Source organism: Carassius auratus, unplaced genomic scaffold (assembly GCF_003368295.1).
Source record: "Carassius auratus strain Wakin unplaced genomic scaffold, ASM336829v1 scaf_tig00021681, whole genome shotgun sequence".
NCBI lineage: Eukaryota > Metazoa > Chordata > Actinopteri > Cypriniformes > Cyprinidae > Carassius > Carassius auratus.
Window position 1 is genome coordinate 23,636 of NW_020525128.1, and position 19,930 is coordinate 43,565.

Here is a 19,930-nt window from a genome sequence, read left to right on the forward strand (position 1 = left end):
TTAACTGTTGGCTTGAAAGCCATATTTATTACAGAAATAAAAACACAGGCATGTAAGTACCATTTGAATTTCAAAACAATCAATGCCAATAAAAAACAAAAATGATTTCCATGTTGAATTCTAAGTGGACGGCAAAAAAATTCCAAAGTATAGTCATTGCCAGTGCTTTCAGTGGGCCAGTACCGCCACTTCCAAATATAGCTCTTGAGCGTACAGCCACCTCTCCGTGCGCCCAGAACGTGCTTGTAGCGTAACGGTACGCTCATTTGGACATCTGTTTTAATAGAGGTTTTAATCTTTTACCTGCACTGCCGATTTTCAGAGCGCCCTTCACAATGCAAGCTTCCTAATTCATCCCACCCAGAGCAGAAACTACATTACCCATTCACCCTTAAGTTATACAAGTGAATAGCGCATGTGTCGCTTTTCCCACTGTTAAGTGTCAACAACTCAACGTGGCCGGAGAAGGTGTGTGAAACTCGTTGTGAGTTATACTAAAGCAAAATCTTGAGTATTTATTGTCTGATTAACATTAAAAACTGTCTGCGGAGGTCGAGTCGTCCTGCAGCCCCCGCTGGCTGCTCATTGGCTGCAGCATCTTTTTTCTAAGTTCTAAAAAAATACCGTAGACGGCAAGGCACAAATTTAGATATTCATTTATCTAATTAATCTATAGCCTATGCACAAAGACAATATGATCTTTTTGTCCCCTTTTTGTTTTTAAGCTTGATGAAGAGAGAGAGCGCAAGTTGCTGCAGCTGAGGAGGACAGTGATGCACGCGCACAGGAGTGATTGACAGTTCGCGGCACTGTGTACAAAAAATACTCCGCTACACAATTATTTCGTTATTTTCATTTAAGCTTATTAACGTTAGCGTTACAGAAAGGTCTGATTTACGCACTGTTACAGTCATTGTTTTTTTTTTTTTTAAACAATGACATTTGAGTTCATGATTTTAATGTTGCTGTTTCTTGTGGCAGACTGAATGAAGAGTAATGTTTCTTGTGGCAGACTGAAGAGTAATCCGGCAGAGTTTTATACTGAAACTTTCCGTCTAAAAGTCCTTCCTTGGTCTTATCCATATTTCTTTGCACGTTGAACACACATAGGCCACAACTGGAAATAAAAAAAAAAACTGCAACCGCGTTAATTGCGTTATTTTTTTTTTAACGCGTTAAATATTTCAAATTAATCGAATGCGTTAACGCGCTAATTTTGACAGCACTAATATGTATATATATATATATATATATATATATTTACATTAATTAAATTTTTATTTTGCTTTATTGTACTTTAGTATTACTAGTATTAAGTTGATTCAGAAATTGCTTTTTATTTAATTTTTTTATTTAATTATTTTATTTAAATTTAAATTTTACTTTTATTTTTTCATTTGCACTTGTTATTTTGCATTTTGTACATTTTTTCATTAAAATAGTGCAAATATAGCACATTAAATATTTAAAAAAAAAAAAAATTTAAATTTAAATTTAATTATTTAAAAAAATAATAAATATTTAAAAAAATAATAAAATAAAATTTCATTCAATAATTTCATTTTGTCATTATCACTTATTTTGCTTTATTTGCATGGCTTTAGTAGCTAATGCACCATAAAAAAAATTATATATATATATATATATATATATATATATATATATATATATATATATATATATATATATATATATATATTTTTTTTTTTTTTTTTTTTTTTTAAGAAAGCAACATTTTATTCAGTTTTATTTAAAAAAAATTTTTTTTACCTTTTAGACCTTATTTTATTTTACCACTTGCACTTATTATTTTGCTTAATTTGTACTTCTTTAGTAATACAAATGTACAATAAAGCACATTAAATCAAGAAAAATAAGTGCAATGACAGAAGATTTTTACCTTACATATTTTAAAAGTAAGAAAGCTGCTTTAATTATTTTAATTATTTTATTTAAATTTAAATTTTACTTTTATTTTTTCATTTGCACTTGTTATTTTGCATTTTGTACATTTTTTCATTAAAATAGTGCAAATATAGCACATTAAATATTTAAAAAAAAAAAAAAATTTAAATTTAAATTTAATTATTTAAAAAAATAATAAATATTTAAAAAAATAATAAAATAAAATTTCATTCAATAATTTCATTTTGTCATTATCACTTATTTTGCTTTATTTGCATGGCTTTAGTAGCTAATGCACCATAAAAAAAATTATATATATATATATATATATATATATATATATATATATATATATATATATATATATATATATATATATATATATATATTTTTTTTTTTTTTTTTTTTTTTTAAGAAAGCAACATTTTATTCAGTTTTATTTAAAAAAAATTTTTTTTACCTTTTAGACCTTATTTTATTTTACCACTTGCACTTATTATTTTGCTTAATTTGTACTTCTTTAGTAATACAAATGTACAATAAAGCACATTAAATCAAGAAAAATAAGTGCAATGACAGAAGATTTTTACCTTACATATTTTAAAAGTAAGAAAGCTGCCTACGTAGACAGCATTAAAGGGATAATGAGTACCATCTGATGTTGACCAGAAATGCTGTCTAGGTTTGTTCTACGTGTCTTACTTGGTTCACAGTCGTCGATGTCGTTCTGGCACAGATCTCCGCTGAATCCGGGGTTGCAGCGGCACTTATATCCTCCGCGCAGGTTCTCACACACTCCTCCGTTAGTGCAAGGATTCCTCACACACTCGTTAATATCCACCTCACACGTCTGACCTGTAGTGAGACGACAGCGGTTGATGATGATCATGAAATGTGGAGAACGTGAAATGCACATAATCTCACACACACTTACCTTGCCATCCAGCAGGACAAGCACAAGAGAAGCTCTGGAAATCCTCAGACTCGCGACACACACCTCCGTTCTTACAATGACGTGGAGCACAGGGAGCCAAAACACTCTCACACACCTCGCCTGTAACACACACAATGAGAAAGTGTCAAAACTGATGCCAAATGTACATATAGGACAGGATTATTATCGTTAACTAAACCCAAATAAATATATTTTAAAAAAAATATTTTATATAAAAAAAATACTTAAAACATTTTTGTAACTTGAAATAAAATAAACATTCAGAAAATAATTAAAAACATATTCCTAAATAATTATTAACTTTATTACTAAAATAATGTTTATTAAAAAAATGACAACACTAGAATATAATTTATATAAGTGTAAAATGAATAAATAAATGAAAAAATATAAAAATAAAAAATAATTCAAATATTCAATATTATGTAATACTAAAATAACAAATAAAAAATGGAAAAACATTACTACACATTTATATATTAAAAATAAATAATTCAAATTATCCTAAATAACTTTTTAAAACAAAACAAAATCTAATTAAAATGACTAAAACAATACAGAAGTTGTTAAAAAATGAAAAATAAAAAAATAAAATAAAAAAATAATTGAACATATAAAATAATGAAAAACATAAATATAAAAATATAAAAGAAATTCAACAGATGCTGAAATAATTTGTAAAAATAACTTAATAAAAAAAAATAGGCCTAGTTGACTACAATAGTATGTGCATGATACTAAAATAACACTGATAGAGGCAGGAAAACACTGCAAAAGCTAATTATACATCCCCTGAATGTTTGGGCTAATTTGAATATGTTTTCTGCTACCAGTTAAAGTATATTAAACAATCCACCCAGAATTCTGCAGTTTTCTCCTCCAAATCAATGCAATGCCTGTCGATTCTTTGTTATTTCAGTTTCGCTCTTCTATTGCCTGATTTTTCCAGCTCAGCTCCTGCAAGCACTTCCTTATCTGTTTCCATAGTGAGCAGCTTAAAAAGGAAGTCCCTTGGTTGTTTCCTTCTATTGTCAATTCTTTGCCTCAACAGGAAACAGGAAGGGGCCAAACAGGAAATTGACCTATTTGAGTAGCCACCCTCGACACAGTGCTGTTAGATGACGTCCCCTGACATTCTTACACACACCTCTACAAAACCTGCCAGTTCAAAACAAGAACCAGCTGTACAATGGCTGTTACGTGTGTGTTTGTACCTGTGTAAGGCAGCATGCAGTTACACTTGAATCCGGCCACGTCATCGATGCAGGAGCCTTGGTTTAGGCAGGGGTTGGACGCACACTCGTTAATATTTGTCTGGCAGTTGGGACCTAAATGAAAGAAAAACACATACCATCAGATCCCACAAAATGCAGAAATAAACAAAAGGGGAAATGCATGCTTTTGGGTGTGTATCAATAAAGCACAACAGCATTGTGACATACTATGTTTACTCTGTTGTGCAATATAATTAGCTTACAATTACTATTACTTTAAGTTTATGTTACATAGTCTTACATTAAGAATTATTTTATTTTAAAAATGCATTCAAAAAATTAAATTCTGTAATATATTTTATTAAAATTTATTTAAAAGAAATTTAGCCATGCATGCAATCTTCAGAATCCACTGAACCAAATGCATATTAACGTTTTTATAAATCAATAATTTTTTATTTTATATTTTATTATTTTTTGTGTAATTCATTAATATTTAGTTTATATATATATATATATATATATATATGTTGATAATATAATTAATCTTGTGTATTAATAATGTATTTAAAATACATTATCATTTTAATATATATATATATATATATATATATATATATATATATATATTTTTTTTTTTTTTATATAAAAAATTCTGCATTTTAAAGGCAAGAAAAATTGCATGAATACTTAAAACGTTCACCAGGCAAAACTGTCATACAATTTATCAAAGTCAAATCAATTTATATGCAAAAGTACTTTTTGAAAAATAAAGACTTCTATTTAATTTAATAATAAAATATATAATTTAAAATATATAAATATATAATTTATTATTTGTATTTATTTTTCACTTTTTTGAATATCATTTTATTATATTTTATATTATTATTATTATATTATATATTCATTATTTAATATTTACACTGCAGTAAAATTTAATACTACATCCATTTAAAAAATCATAAAATTTCACACAGCCTGTCACCGTTTGCATGCAAGCGTTAGAATCTATCTATATTAATCATCTTAAAATTCTTCATTGCATATCTTTAAGTTAAAAACCAGCTCTTTTGAGTTTTAATTCAATGCATAAATGCATTTAATTCATATATATTAGATTTGTTTTTTATACAGTTTAAAGGGTTGAATGTGAACCATCACAAACTCCTCCTCTTGTGTACTGCAAACGATTGTGAACCAGAAAGTGTGCATACTATGAAAAGCCATAAGGACTAATCTTCCAGACTATTTAGGAAGTATTGGGGCGCAGCATCTTACCGCTGAAGCCGGCTCTGCAGGTGCACATGTAGCCGCTGGTCATGTCCTTACAGGTGCCTCCGTTCACGCACGGGTTGGACAGACACTCGTTGATGTTGATGTCGCAGTTGCGTCCCGTCCAGCCGGCCTCACACATGCATCTGTAGCTGCTGATCTGGTCCAGGCAGCTGCCGTGGATACAGGGGTTACTGGAGCACTCGCTGTGTTTGGAGAGGCAGGTGGCATCACGGAAACCCTCGGGACAGAGGCAGGTGAAGCTGTTGACGCCGTCGATGCACGTGCCGCCATTGTGACACGGGTTCAACGCGCAGTCGTCAATGTTGATGTTACACATTGAGCCTATGAGAAAAAACAATGTGTGTAAAAATGTGTAGAAAAGACGAGAGAAATGCAACTTATGAAATGCAACAATGTCTGTGTGCAACTGAATAATCAGTGGAATCTATTATAGGATGACCATGATTCGATTCTAAAAGATGCTTTTAGGTCAATAATGCTCAACAAGGCTGCATTTATTTGATCAAAAATACAGTAAAAACAGTAATATTGTCAAATATTATTAGAATTTAAAACCATTGTTTACTATGTGAATATATTTTAAAATGTAATTTATTTCTGTGATGCACAGCTGTATTTTCAGCATCATTCCTCCAGTCTTCAGTGTCACATGATCTTCAGACATCATAATAATATGCTGATTTGTTAGTCAACAAACATGTATTATCAATGTTGAAAATAGTTGTGCTGCTTATTATTTTTGTGGAAACAGTGATGCATTACATTTAGATTTAGATTTTTTAATGAATAGAAAGTTTGAAAGAATTCCATTTATTTGAAATAATACAATAATACCATTTGGAATAATAATTTTTTTAAATTAAATATAATACAATGTAATATATAATCATTTTTAAAGGTTAACATTTTTACATTTTAATTACTATAACTGAAACTTAAAGTTTACTCTCTCGCTCTCACACACACACACACACACACACAGGGAGAAGACGGATAAATGAACTGAGGAAACTTGAACAATGACCAATTCTGACCTATTTAAGACAGTAAAGGAGGTAAAACAACATACGTATGTTGAGAAGACTCTCAATCATTTTCCTCACTGCATTTATCACATATGATGCTTTCCAAAGTTTTCCAGTGATCTAACCCAAAGTTTGAAATGTTTAACTATCAATGAGTGGAAATGCACAGTAAAGGAATGTTCCTTGGGACTCTGATGCGTGTTGTCCTCTTGTTTTTCGCCTGCCTTTGTGTGTGTGTGTGTGGGCCCCATCCCAAATCTCCAGCCTGCTCTGAATGCACAAAGGATTTCCTCCACCCTCTTGTGCTCTTTCATTCGTTCTTTCAGACCCGCTCACACACCCCTCACACACTCGCCGAGGGGAGGGCAGGTCCTACAGAGCACTGTTTGCGGATACAAAAGGACAGACCCTATTTCACACACGGCTGAACAACATTTACCCCCTCGACACACACACACCCCTCCTCTGTAGGGTAATGGGTAACTGTTTGATTCTCTAACAATGGGACTTTACTTGCAGTTTCTCTCTCACACACTAAACGGTGTACAATACTCACTACAATACCTATAGTACCACTCCAAAAGTGTTCAGGTCATGCTTTAAAACACAACGACACCTGTTCATTTGAAGCACCCACAGACTGATAACTATTACATACAAAAATTAAATATTCAAAAATAAATTAAAGAAATATATTATTTAAAAACAAACGAAAGGCATTAGAGGCCATGTTAAATAATTTAAATGCATTGAAAAAGAATACTGGAAAACATGCATTCAAAGCTATTTAAATAGGAAAATAAATCAAACTGATGTTTAAAAATTATTTTACTTCTCTTATATGCACAAAGGATTTTGAGCCATATAAGTTCTTAAAATAAAGTTGACAATTTCTGTACTTAAAGATTCAAGAATGAAAATATTTGCATGCAAGTATTAGTATCTAGTCAATTTAATTAGTTCAAAATTCTTTATTAACTCGTAGGTATATGCATAAAAAGGCTGTTTCAGCTTTGCATTCAGTGCTATTGTAGTAGAAAATGTTGCAAAAGCTGAGGCTGGAAAAGTAAACTGTCCTCCCCTTCTTAACATAGTGCAGAGGCTAATGGGCATTATCAGTCCTTAAAGCTGTACATAGCAAAAGTTACAAATAAGGCATTTAAATGACAAAAATACTGTATATACACAAAAAACATAAAAATAAAATAAACAAATAGTGTTTTATGTTGTGTATGCTTGCTGTCTGCATGCAAGCATTAACTAAATTAGTTTATTTAAATTATATATATATATAATTTATATATAATTTATTTATATATATATATATATATTTTTTTTTTTTTTTTTTTTACTTTCATGCATTTCAACCTGCTGTTTTGGCTTTGCATTCAGTGCATTTTCAGTAAAGAAACTCTTATTTTGAAAACGGTCCTCCACTTATTTTGCACAAAGTATTGCGAGCAATATCATTACTTAATAAAGTAAAGTTGCAATACTTTTTTTTACTTGTGAGTTAAGGCATATAAAAATTTGTGTTTCAGTGTTATTTAAATAGATATTTATGTTGAAAACGAGATGAACTACATAAAATAAAGTTCTGTTTTAAACTGTGTTCTTATGGTTTTATTATAGGTATAAGAGGCACTTGATTCTGTGCTAAATTGTGAAAATCCTCCTGCTGCTGTCCTATATTCATGGTATAACAGGCCTATTGTACCTTCTCCTTAAATGCAACATACAAAGGGTCAGTCTTGTGATCATTTGGGCCGTAGCATTAATGTAAAGCACACCAGTGTGAGTGTGTGTCCCAGTTGGGAAAGACAGTCTCTGTCCCAAGTCGTATCTGTTATCTGATACACAAGCTCTGCACTTCGCTGGCCACCTGTTCACCTGTTCTCACACACACACACACACACACAGATGCTGCTCTGACTCACCTGTGTATCCGGGTTCACACACACACTCGTAGCTGTTGATCTTGTCGATGCACTTTCCGTAGTCGCACGGCTTACTCTTGCAGTCGTCAATGTTTATCTCACAGTTCATCCCTGCGGATGCAATCACGACATGATTAAATAAACTCACCGTTATATTTTTCACAAGCGTTTTGATGAGCGTGCATGCATTACCTGTGGTTCCTTTAGGACAGGTACAGGTGTACGCGTTCTCTCGGTCCTGGCAGGTGCCTCCGTTTCGGCAGGGTTGGCTCAAACACTCGTTTATGTTGGTTTCGCACAGGCGGCCCGTGTATCCGGGGCGACAATCACAGGTGAAAGCGGCCACCCCGTCCCGACACACACCGTAATGACAAGGGCTCGACACACACTCATTGATGTCCAGCTCACAGTGAGCGCCAGCAAATCCTGCAGAAGTACATTTGAAAATACAGATTTAGAATGTTGGAAGTGACACTCATTACATATGCGAAGAGGTTAGCCAATCATAATACGGGGAATTTACATAGATTTATTTACTAGGTGTGTCTCATTTCTACATAGGCTGCGTATGTCATTGAGGGTGCCTCAATGTTTTTGGTGTGGAAAATGAAATAAAACATAAGATGAAAAATAAAACAATAAAAAATAAAATACAACAAAACAAAATGGAATAGGTTAAGATTAAAAAGATAAAATAACGAAAAACATTATAAATAATAAAAATGAATTAAATTAACAAAACAAAAAATATCATTTAAAATAAAATAACAAACCCAAACTGAAAATTTTAATAAAATTTAATTGAAATTTTTTACCTTGTCAACTAAGTGACATAAGTTGGAGTATTTAAATTACTATAAAATAAATTATTCTTAAATAAAAAATGTAATTGTTGATAAAAATACATTTAATAATAATAATAAAATACTTAAAACAAAAACTAATGATGACAAAAACAAACTTAAATTAAAATGAAAACCAAAAATGCAATGCTAAATATTATTGAATATAAAATACAAATAATTCTAAAATGACATATAGAATTCCTAAAATAAAGATTCCAAATTCTAAAGGTTCAGTAAGGTGGAATATTTGAACCAAAATAAATGTGATATGTTTTTGATGCTAGAGATTATCACAACTAATATTATAAATGGGCTGCTAAAGTGCAGAATTTGACTAAAAGTACCTGGAGTGCATTCGCAGGTGTATTTGTTGGGTCCGTCTGTGCATTTAGCGCCATTTTTACACGGTGTGCTGGAGCACTCGTCCACATCCACCTGACACAGATTCCCAGAGAACCCTGCAGGGGGAAAATACATGCCATGTTTATTTTGATTGCTCACCTCATTGCTAGTTTTTATGATCAGATCTCTAAAAACAACAGTGCTGCAGTCACCTTTGGGACATTCGCAGTGGAACGAGTTGATCTTGTCCATGCATTTTCCACTGTTGAGGCAAGGTTGTGATGCACAGTCGTCTGTGTTTATTTGACAAAACACACCCTCGTAACCTACACACCAAAGCAGTCGGTTAGAACAACAGTAATGATGTGCTTTCGCTGCAGGTCAGAGGTTAAAGACTCGTACCTGGCATGCAGATGCAGTGGAATCCACCGATCTGGTCGAGGCAGGTGGCGTCGTTCTGGCAGGGGTTCGACTTGCACTCGTTGACGTCCATTTCACAGCGTGGACCTTCATAACCTTGGAGACACTTGCACTGGAACGAGCCTTTAGTGTTGAGACACCGTCCGCCGTGCTCACATGGGTTCGCGCCTGAGATGCAAACAGTATCGTAATGCAAAACTGTATTGTGTTAAATGTGCTTCCTAATGGATCATGTGTTATTCTTACCGAGCGAGCACTCATCGATGTCTTGGTTGCAGGCGGATCCCGTGTACCCGGGCGGACAGGTGCAGATGGCTTTTCCACTCACTGGGTTCGTGTCACAGTTTGAGCCTTTCTGACATGGGTTACTGATGCAGGCGTCATCAAGGTGACACAGAAGACCTGTGGGTAACCGTTTTCTTATTATTAACTAAAATCAAAACTTAAAAACTGGTTTTGGTTCCTGAATTTAAGTAGATATATAAAAGAGATGGTTGAGCTGAAAATAAAATAAACTGAACTAAAATAAAATACTAACGTATGCTTAGACAAAAACTATTATTTTAGAATAGAAGAATAGGTAGAATAGAAATAAATCAAATTTAAATATAAACAATGTCTTTAAAATTGAGTAAAATGTACTTAACTAAAACAAAATAAAATAGAAATGCAATAAAATATATAAACAATAAAAGCTTTTGATTGTATAAACAAATTAAACAACTAAATAAAAACAATGCCTATAAACTAAACTGAACTAAAACAAAATAATAAAATAAAATGTAATAAAATATATAAACAATAAAAGCTCTTGGATGTATAAAAAGAAATTAAACAACTAAATGAAAATAAAGCCTATAAACTAAACTGAACTGAACTAAAACAAAATAATTAAATAAAATAAAATGTAATAAAATATATAAACAATAAAAGCTCTTGGATGTATAAAAAGAAATTAAACAACTAAATGAAAATAAAGCCTATAAACGAAACTAAACTGAACTAAAACAAAATAATAAAATAAAATGTAATAAAAACTAAAAGCTTTTGCTTGTATAAACTCTAAACAGGAATGAAACAAACTTTACAAAACTTAAAAATTAAATAAAACTAAATAAAATGTAATTAAAAATGGTTTTATAGACAGAAATGCAACACAAATGAAATATAAATAATACTCATAAAATAAAATAAACTGAACTCAAATCAAAAAACTAAAAATTTACTAAAATCAGATAAAAGATCGAATAATTTGTAGATGAAAAACAAACTGTAAATGTAGAAATGGTGCATTGGCAACTAAAATAAAATAAGAACGAGTTGAAATGAAAATGAAATAAAATAAATAGAGCTATGAAAATGACTAAAACTTCAACTTAAATATAAAAACAAAAGACAAAAGCCCATAATAACATAAAAAAAGTTGATATAAATAATACTAGAATAAGACTGGTTTATAAACAGTAAGTGACCGAGGTGGAAGCTGCTGAATGAGACGTGCCTGTGCGTCCGTGTGGACACTCGCAGAAGAAGGAGGCGACTCTGTCGTGGCAGGTGGCTCCCGGTGAACACGCAGCGGTGGCGCAGTCATCGATGTTCTCACTGCAGTCGTCTCCCGTCCAGCCGTTCACACACACGCAGTGAAACCCACCGATGGTGTTGTGACACGTTCCTCCGTTCTGACAGGCGTTAGGAGAGAGCTCACACTCGTCCACGTCCTCCGTACAGTACTGACCTGAAGGAGGAAGGGGTCAGAGGTCACATGTGAGGTGCATGCTAAACAGTTATTGCATTGTATAGTTATTATTATTAGTATTATTAAGCAGTACCGGTCCAGTGTTTGTCGCAGTGGCAGTTGTAGGTGTTTACACCATCGATACACCTGCCTCCGTTCTCACAGGCGTGCTGGGTGCAGTCGTCAACATTGTGCTCGCACGTCTGACCCGTGAACCCTGCGAGAGACAAATCATTCACATTCAGTGCACATCAAAGAGCCGGAGGTCTGTTTATGTGCTCGAGTCACTGACGGAGACTGAGAGACTAGCTCACTCATTGGGATTAAATATAAACCAAGACAAAAAAAGCAGCGCATCCAGACAAACGGTTAATGAATAACTGTGCACATGCAGAGCTATTAACGTATGCAAAGACAAAAACTACTGTTTCTGCAGGAAGGGATGAAATAAAACCAGTTTGAAGTATAAATAATGGTAATAATAAAACAAACTAAACTGAAATGTAAAATAAATGTTAAATTTTTATTATTTTAATAATTTATTTATTAATTTGTTTATTTGTAAAATGTATTCATTTATTAAAAAAAATATTCATTCATTTAAAACAAAATTAATTGTTAAATCCTTCATTTATATTATTGGTTAATTCACAGGTGATTAATTAATTCATAAAGGTTATTCAGTCATTCATTCATTCATTAAAATATTTAGTAATTAATTCAGAGCAAATATTGGTTCATTCAAAAAATATTTGTTCAGTCATTTATATAAAAAGGTATACATTTATTTGTATATTTATATAAACTATTTCTTAATCATACATTTATCAAAATTATTGTTTATTGTTTATGAAATGTACTATTCATTTCTTTTTTTTTAAACAACAACAAACTATTGTTGTTACTATTTTTTAACAACATCAAATGTTGTTGTTGTGTTTATAAAATGTACACATTCATTTATATTTTCACTTAATAAAATTTATTTATTCATTAATGTATTAACAAAAATATAGATTTTTATTTATAAAAACTAATTCATATTTATTTACACAAATGACCATATATTATATTTTAAGTATTTATAAAAAAAATATATTAATTTATAAAAATACTATTATTTGTATAATTGATTGATTAATTCATAAAATAACTCACTATTTATAAAATGTATTAATTCATTCATTTATAAATACGGTTTAAAATATTTATAAAATACATTAATTTATTAATTTAGGTAATTATTTTTTCATTCATAAAAAATAAATATATTTATCTATAAAACTCATTATTTATTGAAGTATTTTTTTCTCCTATTCAATAAAAAATGTGATTAGTCTAATTTGAATTTAGAGAGAAATGGGAAATCACTGACCTGACAGACAGGTGCAGGTGTAGGTGTTGTCACTGGTCTGTAAGCAGGTGCCTCCGTTCCTGCAGGGCGAGGGGTGGCACGGGTGATAGAGGCGCTCACAGTGTGTGCCGGCGTATTTAGGTGGGCAGCGGCACAGGTACGAGCCCACCTCGTTTATACAGGTGCCTCCGTTTCGGCAGGGGGAGGGCGAGAGGGCGCACTCGTTCACGTCCTGCCGACAAGTCTGTCCGTGGAAGTTCGGAGGGCAGCTGCAGATGTAGTGCGACTCGAACGCTGAACACTGCCCGCCGTTGGCACAGGGGTTCGACGCACAGGGGTCGGCCTGTTGGCATGTTTTACCTGCAAAAATACAGAGGTTAGCTTATCATGCAACAGATGATCTGTACAAACCAGGCCCTACAGTTCGGCACGCATGTGACCATGCACCACAAAACCAGTCTTAAGTGTCTATATTTTTTCTGAATATCTGAATAAATCAGCTTTCCATTGATGTATGGTTTATTAGGATCGGACAATATTTGGCAGAGATACAACCATTTGAAAATCTGGAATCTGAGGGTGCAAAAAAATTGGTGCAATGCACATTACTTATCAAAAATTAAGTTTTGATATATTTACGCTAGGAAATTTACAAAATATTTTCATGGAGCATAATCTTTACTTAAAATCCTAATGATTTTTGGCTTTAAAGAAAAATATATAATTTTGAGCCATGCAATGTTTTTTTGCCTGTTGCTAAAAATATAGCCCAAGACTGGTTGCACCACTACATGCAAACCATGAGGACGAGGGTGATTTATGCACGTGTACCTGACCATCCAGGTGGGCAGCGGCAGGTAAAGGTCTCGAGCGTGAGCAGAGAGCATGTCCCGCCGTTTCGGCACGGAGAGCCCATGCAGATGTTATTGACAGGCGTCAGACAGAGCGGGCCGCTGTATCCCAGCATGCAGTCACAGAACAGCTCCAGGTCATTGCCCTTCATCCGTGTGCGACACGTGCCTCCGTTGAGACACTGCGACGGGCTGCAGGGGTTCGGGAACTGACACTGGGGGCCGACGAAGTCTGCAAGACACCTGAAGAGACACAAAACATAGAACAATTCATATTATTTAACAACTGTTTAGAACAAAATGGATACTAGATAAATGGAACTAAATAAACGTGACAAAACAGTCAAGTAAAAAAAAAAATATTCACAAAAAACAAATATTTCTTTAAAGGCATGCTAATTATATTAATATATATTTTTTTTATTTTATAACTCATATGCATTTACAGAGTGTTTAAGAAAACTAAACAAACAAGTTAATTAGTTATATTAATATTATAATGTTATTACTTAAAAGTTTGAGAACAAAATTTTACAAAAAAAGTTTAAAGAGACCTAAATATGAAAAAAGCTTTTTTACACACATTATTAAAATATATTTTTAAAAAAGCATAAACATATTTATATATAAAAAGGATATATTTTTAGGACACCCTGAAAGAAACTATTATATTATAATATAATAAAATAAATAATTATATTTTAATTATATATAATTAAAATATAACAGTATCATTTTGTTAAGGGTTATAGTAATGATAATTGTTTTCGTATGTTTTATATATTTGCACGCATTTATTAATTCATATTTATAAGTTTTTACTAAGTCTGCAGGACACTTCAAGAAACAAAACACACAGAGATTATAATATAATTAACAATAAGTTTACACATTTGTCTTAAAATAAGCTAAATATGACACACATTGACTCTAATGTTTATTTAGGCTTGTGGTCATACATATTTAGACATTAATTAGTCATGAGTCATCGATTGAAAACCTTCAAGTAAAAAAAATCTTATTTTTTACATTTAAGAAATGCATGAGTTAAAGTGCAGACGTCTGTGATATGTTTTCACTCAGACGGCCAAGTGAACCTATGTGTGTGTGCACGTATAAAACAGTGTGTGAAAGAAAGACACTGTTCAAACTCATCTTCATTCCTCAGGGCAATCAGGAGCCCACACAGTGTCACATGCTCTCTCTTTCTGTCTCATATCAACACATACGAGCACATCATATGACACCGAACATCTGAACACTTTCTGCAACAGCCAATAAAGATCATTTCAAAAAGCAGACAGTAAGATATAGTAAATGCAGAGTGTTTTATTCATGAGAGTGTGTGTTTGTGAGTTGCAGCAGGTGTGTGCATAAATAAGAGCAGCTGTGCTTTAGGCCCCTCCCACTGCACTCTGCCCCTCCCCCAAAGCTTGTTGCCATGGCGAGTGGCATAAGGTCACTAAGGCAGCTCCCAAGAGAGGATCAAACTCCGCCCCTCCTAAACTCCTGCTGCTGATATCTCACTTTTATCAGCACAGAATCTCCATTGGTATGATTTGATCTCATCCATATTCATCATTTCCATTTATTCCATCTTCTGTGTGCTTATCTTCAGTCTGTATTAAACATATCACAGGCCTGGGCTGAATATATCAAAATCTTAGTGTTTAATGTTTCTTTCTCAAATTCAAAATGAATTCATTTTTTTGTAATGGCAGAAGTTTGTATCTGAATATAGAATTTCTTTACAAAAACAAAATTGTGCTTTTATGAATTCATTGTTCTAAAAAATTTAGGAAAACTTTAAAAATATATATATTTAAAATGTTTTAACAATTTAATAATAATAATAATAATAATAATAATAATAATAATAATATATTTATATAAAAAATAATTTATTTTTTAAATAAAATGTTATAACATTTAATAAAATGTTTATTATACGAATAAGCATTATTTATAAATAAATATTTAGGTTTTAAATAAATATATAAATATAATAGGTTTTAAAGCGCAATACTGTATGTAGTACAGTGCATTTTAATAAATTCAGTTCATCTTTAAAAGGAAAAAACAATTAAAAAACCATACATATACATTTTTTTTATATTTATTTATAAATAGTGAATTTTTTTTAAAGAATGAGTTCTTTAAAATAAAAAGTAAATAATAATAAAATGTATTACACAATATATAAAGTTATAAATTCTATATACATTTTAAAGGATATCAATATTGTGGGTGAGTAATACACACACACACACACACGTAAGCCTTTTCACAATAAATTTGATTTGCTAATTGACGTGCAGTAGTTTAATAATAAAGACATCCCATGGCAAACACTTGCATGCGCAGATGCGTGTGTGTGAGTTTACTTGAGGCATTAACACAGTCTGTCTCTCTTTGTCCCCAGAGACAGAAGCAGAAGTCATCTGCAGCCCGTCGTGGCAACAGGTCCGAGAGCAGGAGTGCGTGTGAGATTCGACTCTGAACAGATGCTGCAGTGACCTGTGACCCCTGAGCACATTTGTGACTGCAGGCTACAGACCCCCCATTCCAGTGGGCCGGTCTACCATCTGCTGCTGCCTTCTGTGTGTGTGTGAGTGTGTGTGTGTGTGAGTGTTCATACCACAGACTTCCTGCCCTTGGTGTGAATCAAAACAACAAACTTTCATTTTCTGCGTCTGGCCCTCAGAGACATAGTCTTATACTTTACACCTTAACAAACACATGACTTTGAGAATCAGGTGATGTTCTGATGATACAAGTAAAGAACTGATAAACTTTTAGGCTATTTATTTGTTCTTCATATTTGTTTAGATTGTTTCTGGCATTATAACAAAACACTTTTCAACCATTTAAAAAAAAATAATAACTTGATCTCATCAATGACTCATTGATCTTGTCTTTGATCGGAGTCGCTCTTCACTTATATGAAAAATGTCATTAAAAAAAAATATTTTAGTTTTTTAGTCATTTTATTACTTAAATTATTTTTATTTCAGTTTTTGCAAAGGCAATATTTCTGATTAAGTAAAGTTTTTAAAATGTAAAACAAACAAAAAATTTGTTTAACTTTTAATAATATTTATATTGCATTCACTAATATTTGGAATTAGGTTTTATTTTTCATATTTCAGTTTATATTAGGTTTTAGTCATTCTATGTTTTACATTTATCTGTAACATTTCACTTTATTTCAATTAACGGAAAAATACAGTGCTTACATTTTGAACTCTAGTTATAGGTTTCACATGCATATTTCAGTTCTGAGACGATGACCACAGGACAGCACGTCGCTAACTATAAACGGTGCATGCAAAACCACACTTCAAACTAAATGCATCACATGGAAGTTTATGAGAAATTCTCTAATGTGGAAGTTACGCAATAAATGTCATGCAACCAGACGCCAGATGCCGTTTCACACAGTTCTGGAGGAAAGACTAATTTAGAAACATATGGTCTGCATGTCTTTCTGTCTCCTGCTCACAAACATTACGATTCATTCTACAAATAGCTTTCGTAATGCACATCATCACCCCAAAATACAGCACATGCTTCTAGCATGACGATGCATTCGAAATACACACACAAATGTATTATATTAGTCTCAAAATGATGACACCCCATCCAAAAGCTGTCACCAATCCAATCACAACCAGTGATAGAAGATCACAAATTCCACACTTCCAATTAACTTCCTGCGCTCTAACATTCCAGAAGTTCCAGAAGTGATGTCACCTGCCTTTGGAATGATCAGAAGCTAATAGAACACTTCATCATGGTTGATAATCTAAAACTAACTATTATCAATCGCATTCTAACACATTTTGGAACTGCATTCACTTATATCACTAAAACACAAAGCCAAAAACCTAGAAACTCAACTGGTTGGAGCTGTTGACTTTCTCCAGAAAGGAACATCTGAGATCTAGAAAGACAAAGTGCTCTAAATGATTTCAGAACTCTTGCCTTTAGAAGTTGTTGATTAATACAGGATTGGATTCAATTACCAAATATTATTCCCCAATAAGAACTGAACTACCATTACAAACATTACTACCATTAAAAACATGACAAATAGATGTTTTACAAGACTGTACATCAGTGTTATTTTAGTATTTATACAGTATTCATTAGCTTTTATTCGTATTTATTTATTTTATTTTAAGCTTTCATTTTAATTAATTTTTTATTATTATCTGATTTCATGTAATACAATTTGATATTTTTTAAATAAATAAATAAATGATTGATTTATTTTAATTAACTAAAGTGATCTGTGCAGCAATGTTGTTATTGTTAACTAAACCTACTATAAACACAACCAACACTGATATGACACCCCATAACTCCAACCACACCTAAAAATACTTGCAATAATTGGTTTTAATATGGCATCAACCAAAAAGGTCAAGTTTCAGAGTCTAGAATAAGTATGTAATCTAGTACGACTACATTCGGAGACATTCAGTGCCAGAGTTTCACCCCTGCACATTATCTTCATTGAAAATCAAGCAAACCTCATCTGTCATCAACGATCATCACAGGCACCTTTAACTCCTCAACTGACTAAAGTAGGACATCCTCTCATGAAATGTCAGAAGTTCACGTGAAGTCTAGCAGCGCCCACCTCAATTCAGATGCAACAAGTCAGAGAAATCCCCACACGCTCGTGCACACAAACACCAGCCAGTTACAAACAATTTCCAAGGCTGAGAACCGGACCACACAGGAAAGGCGTCAAAGTTCATAGAAGATATTTATGGGAGAAAAGAGGATCCAAAATATCCCCGCTCTTCCTGTTTATCATCGGGATCATCACAACAGGATGTTCAGGGTTTGTCCCCCAGTGAATGTGTCTGTGAACTACTCATTACTGAGAGATACCATCTCTCTCGTCTTTTTTAGACTGATTCATTCATTAATTAGTGCCATTTGATAATGCAACCGTAACTGTTATAATTACTCATTCTCTGCATTACAGATCTGAACAAACCTTGGAACACTAGGGTATTAAACATTGCTACATTGCCTCAAATGGAGCAGCTCATTGTAGGCAATAAAAAAAGTGAAAAAACTCCATTGATTTGCACTGAACAAAAGACTAAAATAACAGATCAGTAAGCAACCAAATAGAATGACCTAGCAACCATCCAAAAACAGAACATCCTAGACAAAAAAAAGTGTCAAATCACCATATAAATCACCCAGAACACCCTAGCAACCAATCAGAACACTCTAGAATGGAAACAGAAACTTTTTCACAGGAATAGACTCACATTTTCACTAAAAGAGGAAAAAATGGTTGCGCTTTTATTATGATTTAAAACAAAGTAAGTATAATACAAGGCATCTTCTAGATTAGAAAATGCATGATTAAATGCAGAACAGGAAGCGTGGCTAAACGTGGTCTCTCACACTTGTTTGCTTTTAAATTTCCCCTCTTTAAAGCATCACACACACACACACTGAGGCCTTTCTCATGAGTTCCTGCAACCTTTTTACCCCCTCCACCATCTGCCCTCCAAAAAAGACACCATTCACTCACACACACACACACACACACACACACACACACACACACACACACAGCCTCCCGGGTGTAAGAAAACATACAACAAAAGCGACAAAGATAGAAAAACAAACAATTTCAAAACAAACATGTTCTGATTTTGATTGCCAAATCAAATCATAGTGAATCTCTCTATATGCATCCTATGAGAATAAAACCAAATTTTATTCCATGCTAAGTGTGTGTGTGTGTGTGAGACAATGGAGGTGAGGGCCAGCTGTTGGGCTGAATGGCATGAATAGACATTGACAGAAGCAGCGTCCCACTGCAGCAGGGCACCAACGGACTACTGGGGGGTTGGTAGGGGGGTCCTTTATCTAAGTTTGAAACAGAATGACTATGGGCGCGTGCACATTCGCACATGCGCACACACACAAACACACTCGCAAGATGCTTACAGCTTTGTCTGGTTGCTAAGATGGGGTTTGGGCCTAAAGATGGAATCTCAAAGTGGTTGATTA

At 32.9% G+C, this 19,930-nt stretch overlaps 1 protein-coding gene across 1 annotated transcript in view; it reads right to left on the reverse strand.

Annotated features, from left to right (window-relative positions):
- LOC113077141 (neurogenic locus notch homolog protein 1-like) overlaps positions 1 to 19,930 on the reverse strand; it is a 35,610-nt gene that overhangs the window by 12,476 nt on the left and 3,204 nt on the right. Inside the window, exons 3-16 of the mRNA XM_026249593.1 lie at positions 13,863 to 14,125; positions 13,053 to 13,391; positions 11,772 to 11,894; positions 11,444 to 11,677; positions 10,189 to 10,344; positions 9,925 to 10,110; positions 9,735 to 9,848; positions 9,525 to 9,638; positions 8,528 to 8,761; positions 8,336 to 8,446; positions 5,356 to 5,694; positions 4,075 to 4,188; positions 2,840 to 2,959; positions 2,608 to 2,760 (exon numbers count right to left, since the gene is read on the reverse strand). Of these exons, the coding sequence (XP_026105378.1) occupies positions 2,608 to 2,760; positions 2,840 to 2,959; positions 4,075 to 4,188; positions 5,356 to 5,694; positions 8,336 to 8,446; positions 8,528 to 8,761; positions 9,525 to 9,638; positions 9,735 to 9,848; positions 9,925 to 10,110; positions 10,189 to 10,344; positions 11,444 to 11,677; positions 11,772 to 11,894; positions 13,053 to 13,391; positions 13,863 to 14,125 (2,600 nt within the window). The remainder of the gene's footprint in view (positions 1 to 2,607; positions 2,761 to 2,839; positions 2,960 to 4,074; positions 4,189 to 5,355; positions 5,695 to 8,335; positions 8,447 to 8,527; positions 8,762 to 9,524; positions 9,639 to 9,734; positions 9,849 to 9,924; positions 10,111 to 10,188; positions 10,345 to 11,443; positions 11,678 to 11,771; positions 11,895 to 13,052; positions 13,392 to 13,862; positions 14,126 to 19,930) is intronic.